The 12489-nt window shown below is 44.2% G+C and overlaps 2 protein-coding genes across 2 annotated transcripts in view; both read left to right on the top strand.

Annotated features, from left to right (window-relative positions):
• LOC108149743 (nephrin) overlaps positions 1 to 12489 on the top strand; it is a 65145-nt gene that overhangs the window by 32072 nt on the left and 20584 nt on the right. The window contains 9 exon segments of the mRNA XM_017277528.2: positions 2784 to 2920; positions 3638 to 3791; positions 4513 to 4650; positions 5019 to 5183; positions 5794 to 6072; positions 6132 to 6413; positions 6885 to 7308; positions 7824 to 7990; positions 9296 to 9484. Coding sequence (XP_017133017.1) covers positions 2784 to 2920; positions 3638 to 3791; positions 4513 to 4650; positions 5019 to 5183; positions 5794 to 6072; positions 6132 to 6413; positions 6885 to 7308; positions 7824 to 7990; positions 9296 to 9484 — 1935 coding nt within the window.
• LOC108149753 lies at positions 74 to 1457 on the top strand. Its single transcript, XM_017277561.2, has one exon. It carries the CDS (start codon positions 216 to 218, stop codon positions 1329 to 1331), a length of 1116 nt encoding a protein of 371 aa, XP_017133050.1. The 5' UTR covers positions 74 to 215; the 3' UTR covers positions 1332 to 1457.

Here is a 12489-nt window from a genome sequence, read left to right as displayed (position 1 = left end):
TTTCAAAATTAGATCAAAGGAAATCTTAATTCAAGATATAGGTACCTGACTTTAAAAAATGTTTAGTTATCCTGGATATTACTTTTGTAAATACGGTCTGGCGTTCCTGGTTATTTCAGTTTTAGCCACGTAACATTTTGGTTGATAGCTTCCAGTGAAAATTTCTCGATTCAGGTGATATTAGTTTCTTGATATTAGTTTTTTCGACCTTCGCCATGACTGAGTTTCCGACCTGTGTGTCCCCGTCGGCCTGCGAGTTGGCGCGCCTCACGGAGGAGGAGCGCCTGACGGCCCAGCTGGAGGTGAAGGAGCGCAGGAAGATGGCCAAGGCCAAGGCCAAGCCCACGAAGATCTTGGGCGGTCTTTCGATGGTGAACCGCATGAAGATGTGGCGCCAGCACCGCGAACGTGTGAAGGAGGCGATCAGCAAGGTGGACGCGGAGGCGCCCAGTTTCCAGGCGGCTCGCACCACCGGCGTGAACAATCTGCGCGACGAGGCGCAGGTGTTTATGAAGCGGACCAAGGCCAACATCCAGCTGCTGGTTGAGATCTCGCGCACTATGCGCACCCACGGGGCCATCAATCCGTTCCGCTACGAGGTTGTCCACGCCGTGTCCACCATTCCCAACGCCCTGCTCAATCTGGAGCAGCTGGAGCGCGACAATCGGGACCTCGGCCGACGCATCCTGGAGGTGAACAGCGAGGTGGACTCGGGCCTCTCGGAAAAGCGGATGCCGGTGGGCAGGAGCACGGCCTCGGCGGCACCGCTGGAACTGCCGCCCCAGGCAATGGCCAAGTACGAGGCCTTCAACATTCCGCTCCCCCAATCGGATGACGAACTGCGGCGCCTCTTCCGTCCGCGTATCTACTTTGAAATATATCTGAAGGATGCTCGTCCGCTGGGGAGGATTGTGGTCCAGCTGTACACAGAGGCAGCACCCCTGGTGGTCCTACAGCTGATCAAGTCCTGCATGTGCGACCAGCACTCCAAGTTCCTGGTCAAACGGCTCTTTCCAAACCTCTGGCTGGAAACGGATTTGCTGCTGACGCCGGAATCACTGCTCCACCAGCCACTGGAGTACGACGCCAAGGTGATTGACCACGGAGCCTCCAGCTACGTACTTTCCTTCAGCAAGGCTCATGTCAAAGGATTCGGCGACCATTTGTCTTTCGCCATCTCGTTCAAGCCGCTCACCGTGGTCAATGGATCCCGGGTGGGATTCGGCCGCATTGTGAAGGGCAGCAAGATATGCGAGTGCATCCAGAGCTACGGCACCAAGAATGGAAAGCTCAGCCGGGGTCTGCAGTTCACCAGCTGCGGATTGCTATAGTTTCGAGGTCGTTCCGTATAAATTGTGTGTGAGAAATCCCTTCTTGATGATCCAAATCAATGTCAAACTTTGTATAAGAAATAATAATTAGAAATGGCTAGGTGTTAAAGCCTACTCTTAAGGAAATTCTTTTTCGTTTCAAAAAATCGCTTAACGAACTTAATAGACAATATAAGATAGTCACGATATACATATTAGTTTTTCTGCACTTAATGTATATTTACAAATATGAAATAATCTTAAATTATTAGTATACTTAATATTAACCAATTCCACCGTAAAACTAGAAAAATACCTATCAAACATTCTTGTTTTTTAAATATTTATTTATTTTCCTAATCGTAGTGCTAAAAATTATAAAGTTATTTTAACCCACTAGTCACAATATGGTCAATTAGAAAGTATTATAAAATAGTAAATATCAATTTCAGTTAAATCCGTATACATCCATATGTGGTGTGCAAAGATTAGTATACCAACTTTTCTTAACCCCCACTTTTTCGTGCTCAATAAAGGTCCGATTGGATGTAGGCATCCAGGACCTCCACACCACCGCCTCTTGTCGCCACAGAATGACACTTCTCCGCCAAGCGACAACTGCAAGTGTCTCAAACTCCATTATCCGATGTTCGGTGTCACTCTTCATTTGCCTCAATTATAAGCGGAGGCAGTGACAAAAACACGCAGGAAAAAATAGCAGGGATTGGGGCATAAGGTTACCAGGATTTCTAGGAAAGATGAAAGGACTGACAGGCAAAATGACTCGATAACAGGTTGAGTGGGGTTGCTTTGGCGGCGGGTCTTATTAATAATTGCGATTTCTAGTTTCGGTTTATCCAGCCAGGGCACTCATGGACACGCCCCCTCCCCCTCCGGTCCTGTGGAGGATGTCCTTTGTGAGCGCCCTCCTGCAGCGCTAATTAATTTTTCTGACCAACATCACAGAGCGAGCGGAGAGCAGAAAGCAGAAAGAAGAAAGCAGCGTGGGGAGGCGGCCAGAGATTTACATTTATTACCCATACCATGAGCACTGAAAATGACTAACAGACCCCCAAGGTAATGAGCCATCCCAGCCACCAGCCACCACCCACTGACCAATCAAGGACGAAGCGATGGTATGTGCATGGTCATGCCTTGAGGATGCGGACGCCCTGCGGATATTTTACTTTATGCGCGGCAAATTAAATAATTTTAATTTTTATTGTTCGGCCGCTCTTGGCAGCCGCGCTCACGGAGGACGAGGACTCAGCGGTGGGTCCTAGTCCTGGCTGGTCCTTTTTGTGTTATTGTTGTAGGCCATAATTTGCTGGCTCGTGGCTAAGTTTTTGGTGCCACAATTCGTTGGCCCATTTCCCCTTATGCTTGGCGCTCTTTTGTTTGTCTTTTAATTTTTTTTTGTTTTGGTTGCTTCCCCTGAACCGTTTTTCTTATCCCGACTGTTTTCCTCCACAGATCCGCCCGCGCCGCCATTAATTTCTGGCTATATGGAGGGACAAATTATCCCAGCTGGCTCGGTGCAAAAACTGCTTTGCGTTTCATCAGGCGGCAATCCGTTGGCAACGCTAACATGGTACAAAAACGACAAACGGGTGAGTGCAGAAATTTCCCTATTTTTTTTTTGGCCGCCCTTTGTTTGCATTTTCCGCAGAAAACTCACACACACACATCGCCCAGACACACACACACACACACACACACATATAGCAAACAGAGTGCGAGTGAGAGGCAGCATACTATCAACGGCAGGCAGCAAACATCCGCAAAACAATAATGGCGCTTTTGTTGACCATTTCCGCTTCCGCTTTATGGGCTTAAAGTGCTAATGAGCCACTGCAGCCGTTCGCTTTTGATGCCAGAACGATTTCGGTTTTCACACCTTCCACCTACCAATAATCGAGTGCAAAACTATCGTTAGAACTTTGAACAAAAGGTGGTAAATACGGTGCAAAAAGAACCCAAGTCACCCACAACCGCAGCTCATCAGCCCACACTTTTATATTGCGGAGGGATGAGGGATAAATGATGGGTGGCGGGTGGTGGGTGTTGGGTGGCAGGTGCACCAGCAGTTTCAGGTGCTGCTTCCTGTTTTACCGTTTCCCATTTGTTGCGGTGTCAGAGTTTTCATCTCTGGCCCACGGGGGACTCATCTGGGTGCCGTGTTTGCTTGCTTGCTTGCCTTCCACCTGGCTCGCTCGCTTAGATTAGGCGACGTTTTATCAGCGAAATTAAAATGCATCCGGCAGCTGTGTGCTGTTTGGAGATGTTCTCAAGCCAACAAAAAAATAAGTATTCATTCCCCTCTGCAGATAAACTCGGTCATACGGGCCGCGGACAAATCGGTGTCGGCCGAAATCACCGTTCTGGCCAACGTGTCCGACAACCAGGCCCAGTACCGATGTGAGGCCTCCAACAGCGCCACCGAAATCCCGCTCTTCCAGTCCACCACACTCAGTGTCCACTGTGAGTATACTTAGAAAATATACATAGTCAGTAAAGCTTTGCTTGCCTAACGCAAATTAAAAAAAAACCCTCAGATAAGTACCCTATGTTTTAGAATTGTTTTTAGTTTGACAAAGGTTTTAATACACTTTTTTAGAATTGCAAATATTCTTAAAGTTCTTAAATGATATCCCAATTTGGAACTTTAAATTTATTGTAAGCTGTTACAACATTTTTAATTCAGCGTAATACATTATAAAATATTATTTCAACATAGATTAAAGGAATAAGTGCATATCAGCTCAATAAGTACCATTTTATTAACCAAAAAGTCACAAAAAGGTTTTTCATAAATTCTTCATATATCTTAAAAGGAAAATCTTAAAAAAGCAATAAATTAAATAGTCCCAAAATTCAAAAGCAATATGTAAAGCATTTGCAAAGAATTAAATTATTAAATTAATATAACTTAACAATATTTATGGGTTTGTTTCCATAGTTGTATAAAACATATACAAAATTCAAAAATATATTTATTTATTGAGGTTTTAAAACAACCCAAAAATGTAATAAGTGTCTAAAAAGTAAAAATAATAGTTCCAACGATCAAGGACCCTTAAATTTTAAGATTTTTTATAAATTGTTCGTCGAGTGTAGTACTTGCGTTTTAAATCCTTGGGCTGGGAGATCCGCCGGCTCCTGAATCCTTTCTTATTATCCACTGGTGTGTGTGCTCTTTCAGTTGCCCCGGAGACGGTCAAAATACGCATTGAACCGGAAGAGCTGCGACCTGGCATGGAGGCAACCATCATCTGCGACTCCAGCTCCAGCAATCCGCCGGCAAAGCTGTCCTGGTGGAAGGACGGCATTCCCATCGAAGGTACGTATTCGTATACGTATGCGAACCATACCGTACCGTATGGCTTGGCCTGGCCAAGCGATTTGGCAATTGGAAGCTTGCCCATCGCCATTCGCCATTTGCCATTCGCCATTTGCCATTCGCTATGGACTTGCCGGCGCCGTCAGTGCATTTTGTTGGTGCGAGGCGTTTCCACGACAACATCCGGTTCGCTTGCCTTGCCAGTCACTAAAATTACGCCCATTTCTTCTCCGCTCCGCTCTGTTCTGTTCTGCTCCCATTCCCATTTTTATTCCCATTGCCCACGCCCTGCCCAATCCGGATCCTGTCCGCCCACCGGAACCCCGAAATCCCGTTACCCCCTGCATCCTCCAAAACCCAACCCACAGGCATTAATAACACGTCCAAGCCGGGTCTCTGGGGCGGCACGGTCTCCACGCTGGAGTTCAGGGTAAACATCACACAGGAAATGAACGGCCAGGTCTACACCTGCCAGAGCGCCAACGAAGCTCTCCAGCGGAGCGTCCACGAGGCGGTCAGCCTGGATGTCCTGTGTAAGTATGACCCAACTAATGGCTCAATTAGACGGGATCTGCCATCGCCAGTCGAATCTATAAATGATGTCACACAAGTCCGCCAGTTGCAAACGCCTCTCTTTGTAACAGTTTGAGTGGAACTTCGGTATAAAGTTCCTTTAGAATTGCAATTGCCGGAAAGTACCCATTATCGAGCATAGAGATTAGTTTTAAATCAATCTAAGAAAGAGTGTTGAAAAAAGTGGAATTAAATCATGATATTTTACCACCAGTTGAATTTATAAAATTAATACAGTTTCAATGAAATTTAAATTTATTTTTTATTGCCTTAAAGTCAACAGTATCAAGGATAGAGATCAGTTTTAAAAAGAACGAAATTAAATTAAATTTCTTCAGTAGAATTTAAAAAATGACTACATTACTGGCAGGAGTTTAAATTGAGTGCCTCTGAATGATAGAAGAGTACTACAGTGTCTCATAAGAAATATTTAAACTGAAATTGAAGCTTCTTCTTAAGATTTAGTAAGCCCTTAAGCTTGTTAGGCGTATAACATTGATAAAAAAAAAAGGTCAGTCCAAAGGGATTTCTGTGACATCAGCCAACCATACTTCCACCTTTTACCTCCAGATCGACCCAAGTTCGTGCCGCCACCCTCGTCGACGGTGGTGGGTGCAGAGGGTGAATCGGTGCAGGTATCGCTACAAACCAAGGCCAATCCCACCCCAGTGGAGTACAAGTGGACCAAGGATGGGGTCACCATTCCGCAGGACGGCGGCCATCGTATCTTCGCCGATGGTGGCAGCCTGAATTTCACCCGCCTGCACCGCGATGACTCGGGGATCTACTCCTGCAGCGCCTCCAACTCGCAGGGCAAGGCCAGCCTGAACATCACGCTGATGGTGGAATGTGAGTACGCCACTCTGTGCGATTTCCCCAAACGGACTAATTGTGGTCTCGCTCTGCAGATGGAACTACCATCAAGTCGGTGTCGGAGAACATTGTCGTCAATCCCGGCGAGGACGCAATGCTCTCGTGCAGCGTGGAGGGCAAGCCGCTGACCGAGGAGCATGTGAAGTGGGAGCGGTTGGGCTACGACATGACCGTGAAGACCTCGACCACCTTCGCCAATGGCACCTCCTACCTGCACATCAAGGATGCCCAGCGCGAGGATGTGGGTAACTTTCGGTGCGTGGCCGACAATCGTGTGGCCAATCCTACAAACCGCGATATCCTGCTTATTGTCAAGTGTAAGTACTCTGAACAGTAGTAGTAGTCTGAACAGTAATGAAAAAGGCAAAAGAAATGTTCACGATCTAGTTGCCCATTTTGTTTAATGTTTCGGTGATTCTGAGTAAAAGTCCCTTGCAAACTGTTGTTTTCATAACCCATAAGGTTCCGTTGCGTAGCTAATAACACCATAAATCCCATAGGTCATATTAAATAAACTTTACGTTCTTGCCATAATAAACTGCCAATGCACCACAGTATAATAAATAAATTTGGAATATGATGCCAAAGTTCTCTTATTTTTCAACATTAAAATCCGGTCTTTAGAACACAATTTAAAAATTTTATCCGACTTTTTATAGCATAAATACAATATTTTAATTTATGTTTTAATGTTATGGTGTGCTGAATGTGTACAAATAGTTCCTGTAATTTTTTCGTTGGTGCCTGTAATAATGCCTTCTTAACACATCTTTATCCTCCTCCTCCAGTTGCACCTGAGATTGCCAAGGCTCCAACGCTTTTGCGAGCTGCCAGCGGGACAGGAGAGCGGGGTCGACTGCCTTGCCGGGCACAGGGTGCACCCAAGCCGCAGTTCATCTGGCGACAGGACAAGAAGGACCTGCCCATCAATCGCACGTACAAGTACGAAGTGGAGGAGCGCAAGATAGACTCCCTGACCTACGAATCCTCTCTCATCGTGGACAAAGTGGCGCCGGCGGACTACGGCGCCTATGAATGCGTGGCCCGAAACGATCTTGGCGAGGCGGTGGAGACGGTGCGTCTGGAAATCACCTCGCCGCCGGATCCACCCATCAGCCTGAATATCCTAAACATCACCCACGACACCGTCACGGTGGCCTGGACTCCGGGCTTCGATGGTGGCCTCAAGGCCTCCTATCGAGTGCGCTATAGGTAAGTGATATTGCGACTTGTTACATATACACAACGAGCAAAAAAGCAATTTTAGCTAGGTTTTGAAATCACAAAGTAATAACATCGAATAAGTACTAAGTTTTTCAATCTAAAGGATATGAATTGCGTTTATTTCTATAACAAAACGCCTAAGTTGAGAATTTTTATGTTTTGATGGTAGGGAAAGAATTTGAAGTGACTTTGACATGTTCCTATTAAAAACCCAATCTAGCTTCCACCAGTGATTAAAAAAAATCTTTAAATAACAATTTAAATATAAAAAAACATTAATAACATTTTTTTTTCTTTAATGGTAAGATAAATTTAGGTCTAATATGTCAGATAATAGATTTTATAAAATATTTTTCTTCCTTACGATAAGCTAAAAATAGTGTTTTCAGTTTAAAACTTACTTTAAGCTCTTCTTAAAACTGAAGATTTTGCACAATTTTTCTGCGTGCAACTGTCAAGGGTCCTGGCACTAATGAAATTGCACTCTGGCCTCTCATTTGCAGGATGGCCGACCGCGAACAGTACAAATACATCGATGGGCTGCCCAATAGCCACAAGCTGACCATCGGCGGGTTGCGCATGAACACGCTCTATCTGTTTTCGGTGATGTCCAAGAACGAGCTGGGCCAGAGCTCCTATCTGCCCGATTTGGCACGGGCCGAGACCAAAGGTAAGTCCGTGCGCCCCTGAGAGCGGCATGCAAATTGCAAATTGGGCGCGAGTGCCGCACTCGACCAGCGATGCCGACATTGATTTATGCCAGTCCGCCATTTGGCTTTTATGGCCTTTCATGGCATCGGCATTGGTAACTAAGAGGGCGCTTGGTGGTGCCGGACCAGTTGTCGGGCAGCGATTCGGCAGATTTGTGGAATTAATTAGCTAGCCAGTAAGATAAGTAAATATCGGTCCAATTAGAAGCACGCGTGGAATGAGTCAACCGAAATAATTGATGAACTGAAATTGGCCCAGACACTGAACTTGGTTAGTCCCCCTGCAAGGTCCAATGTCGTGCATACAAAGATTCAAATAAATCAGAGAAATCAAATTAGCTTTGGAGTATTTATTCAGCAAAACACATTAGCTTAGGCCTAATTAAAACTTTACGAATTAAAAACTAAAATTAATTCCACTAGATTAACAAAGGTAATAGTGGCTAAAAATATAAATATTAATTAAAAACTTCAAAGAGTCTTTATATTGGCAAGACAAAAAAAAAGTCATATCAATTAAAATATGTTGATAAATAAATTACGTGTTGTTGGCAATTTAAAATTATATTTGTTGTGGTTGCAATTCGAATGGCTAATATGTCATTTTAAGCTTGACAAGTTTTTGTACTCTAATGAAATAAAGGTAGGAAATCGAAGTATTTTATAATCTCTTTAAAAAATTTCGTTTGCTATATAAAAAACGGAAATAATAACATTAATATCTGAAATATTTTATTTAAATTAAAACCAACATTTTTCACATTAATTGAAATATTAGAATATTAAATAATGCAATTTAATATGAGCTGTAAATTATTTGGTATTAGAATATTATACTTAATTTTAATTAAAAATATTAAATATTCGATTAAAAAGCCAGATATCAGTATACATTATTCATATATTCATATTCATAGAAGAAAGTTTATAGAAAGCTGCCCTAAACCGGAAACAATATCCATTAAATTGTTAGAACGCATTAAAGTGGTAATTTTAAAGAGTCCTTTAACTGCATCCGGCACCACCGCCATTGACTTGCGATTCAAACAGATTATGAAGCGTAAGAAATGGCCCATAAACAGACATGGCCATGGGGGCATGGGCATATAATGCCGCCAGGCTCCGATTTGTTGTCTCACTCAATGATCTCGTCCCGACCCTTGCTGCTCTTAATTGGAACTGCATTACGGCCATCAACAACGTCAATGACACCGACGACACCGACGATGCGCCACCGCAAATGCCCTTCCGTCCGCGTCCAGCAGAAGCCCCGCCCCCCTCGCATCCGGCTTCGTCACTGGGAGGCGGACCGCCGACCACCAGCCAGACACCGCTGGGCGGCACTTCGGGCATGCTCCTGGTGGGCGTGGGCGCCGGCATAGTCGTTGTCCTGCTCAACGTGTTTGTCATCGGCTGCTGTCTGCACAAACGGAACGAGAAGCGCCTGAAGCGAGGTGAGGGGATCCGCAGTAAATCCGGCGGTTGCTGCTGCTGCCACACAGGGAAAAATACACAAGAACCAGCCTCTATTTTCCAAGAAATCCCATATATACCTAATCTAACAAAATATTTTTTCAATACTTCAGCCAATTTATGTCCTTAGCATATTAAAGCCATGCAATATGATTCAGTCAGGCACTTAAAATGCAATCATTTTTATAAAAACTACCAAACGGAAACAAAAACGTTAAGACAACTATTTGATCAGTTTTGAAAAGTTACATGTGGCATATATAGTATTAAATTTCGTTAAATTTCATACTTAGTTTGTCTATTAAAATTTAAAAATTGTTGTTGCTTAAAAACACTAAAAGAGTTGAAAATGTTCTTAATTTTTGCTTAAACTTAGCTGATTTAACTCAAATCGTTAAAACATTCGAACTTAATTGCTTAGACTACAATCTCAGTGTGCTGGCATGGTTGCCATTAACCAAGATGGGGTTCAATGGGAAGCAATAGTTGGAGCTGCAGAGCTCCATGGCTGGAATCCGTGGGCATTTGAATTTCTAATTCCCTCAACTCGGCCCGCCGTCGCCTCCGTTATTTTCTTTTAATTTGTGGGCGGTGTCATCGCACGTGCCCGGTGGTCAGCAATTGCGGATGGCAATGGAAATGGAAATGGCAGTGGGATTGAGAACGGAATCGCGATGGGAATCGTTGTGGAATGGCGATGGCGTCGCTAATTTCATTTGCCATCACATGTTCCGGCTCCGCTTCGCAGCCTCTACGTGATTTGCGTCACTCGCCGGTCGCAAGTCGGTCTCTTTATTTGATTTCGCTGCGTGTGCTCGCCATGCCAACCGAATTCGACCCTTGACCCCTCGTCTCTATAGCCGGAATGGAATGCCTGGCGGGGTCCGAGTCCGAAAGCGCTTCGTATTCGGATTCGGATTCGGACCCAACTGAAAACTGGGACAACAGCGCGTTCATTGCTATGCTCTGCGCCAATTTATATTTTTATTCCTCATGATATTATTCCTTTTTTATTACAATTTCTCATTTCATTTCGCATTTATTTATTGTTTTATTTCTGCAACCATGTTTTCTTGTGTTTTTGTACGTTTTCCATGGTTCCATGGCTCGCTCTGTGAAGGACTTGAATTGATGCCAGCCGAGTTAACCGAGGACTCCAGCAACACACCGAATCTGGTCATAATTGGCATCTCCCTGGCGGCATTTGGCTTTCTCCTGGTCAACGCTTCGCTGGTTGCCTGGTTCTTTGTGCACCAGCGCCGCAAGAAAGGTTATTATTATTGTTATTTATTATTTATTATTATTATTATTATGACTATTATTTTGGCTGATTTGCTGAGGCTCTTTCTTGGGGTACGTCTTTGATTGAGGTTGTTTCGGCAAGGGGTTGGTATTGCGAGCAGACAATTGCAACGACTGCCATGTTGCAGCCGGCACCACTTCCGCGACACCACCGGATGCGGAAGCGAGCGCGTTGTGCAGCATCCGCTGCTCCTGTCCACCAAGGACCTAGGACCTCGGAATGCAGCCTCACTTTATGAAGCTCACTAAACAATTTCCTGCATACGCAGGACCCACTACACTCCACTCCATTCCACTCCACTCGGATCACTTCTTGTAATTTCCGCAAGCCAACCAATGCCAAGCGTGGCCATGGCTAGGATGCGGCAGTCGAGGCAAGAAGTCGCCGGCTGGAGTATAATGATGACAGAAAATAATGATGCATCCTGGGCAAGACGGCAGCAGCCAAGAGAGCTGCTGTTTATTGAACGAACAAGAGACCCGGACAGCCGGCAAGACAAATGTGCATCGTTTTCTTAGCTGAATGCACAATCCTCCGGAAATCAGATTGCTTTCACGGCTCACGGACGCCGGGGGTCGCAGGTCGCAGGTCGCAGGTCGCAGGTTCGGAGGTCGGAGGTCGGGCAGCACGTGTCGACAAGTGTAGAACATGTTGGCTGAGGGTTGTCTATTAAATCGAAATTATTTTTCACCACTCTCTGGTGGTGCCAACTTTAAAATGAAAATCCTGACGCCATCAGTACAATTGTTACCATTTTCTCCGGCTGGCTTTCCTTAGCAATCCCATCGCATTCTGACTGGCAAATTTGAGACGTGGCGCGCACTCGGCGTATACGCAATGTGGCAACACGGAATCGCTATTACGTGCAGCCAGTCGTCATGCAACACGCAGCGTGGTTGCCGGCTAACCAAATTATTTCCGTTGAGCCGGGCAACAAAAAAATAGAGCTACATCGTGAACTCAATACGGCGGTCGAAGCGCTCAAAAAAGTCTGAATAATAGTCACACAATTTATGCAAACACAGAGTTCGTTTTTCATAACTAGGCATTGAAAATTTCATTCTTCAGTCTTTTGGTTACCAAAACTAGGGTTTTGTATATATAGGTACATAAAATAGAATGAGGATCATTTTATAGCGGATATTAAACCGAATATTTAGAATCACAGGCTGTGTTTCTTTTAGCCCCAGCTATTAAAAAAAGGTTCAGCTGCACTTTTTTTTACGTTTTTTTTTTAAATTTAGTATATAAATTTGATACAATCTTAACTTTGCCAAACAAACGAACAAAGAGTTATGTTATTTTATTTTTTTTTTATTACGTTGCCTGTTCCGACTTCACAAAATTAGTTGGAATGGATTAAATGAATTTTCAAATCATGTATCCTAAAATAATATTATAATTGCATGTTGCATTAATATGTACGTGGTATTTGATAATATCAACAATTTCTATTTTACTCTACTTTTTGTTTTTGGTGAGGGACCCATGCTAAATGCCTTTTGTTTAGCCAGGGTGTTGGCACCATATGAGGACGACTTCGAGTTATATTTGCTGCTGTTATATGTGCGCTGTCAGACTGTTTGCGTAAACATTTGACTTATGAGTTGATTTACATCTCTTTCTCTTTCAGTGAAAAGTTTTGATTCATTAAGCGAACGGAAAAGGGGACGACACGCCCCG

This window comes from Drosophila elegans, unplaced genomic scaffold (genome assembly GCF_018152505.1).
Source record: "Drosophila elegans isolate 14027-0461.03 unplaced genomic scaffold, ASM1815250v1 contig_520, whole genome shotgun sequence".
In the NCBI taxonomy this organism is placed as follows: Eukaryota; Metazoa; Arthropoda; class Insecta; order Diptera; family Drosophilidae; genus Drosophila; species Drosophila elegans.
The sequence above is the reverse complement of the archived record's forward strand: the minus strand, read 5'-3'. Positions and strand labels throughout refer to the sequence as shown.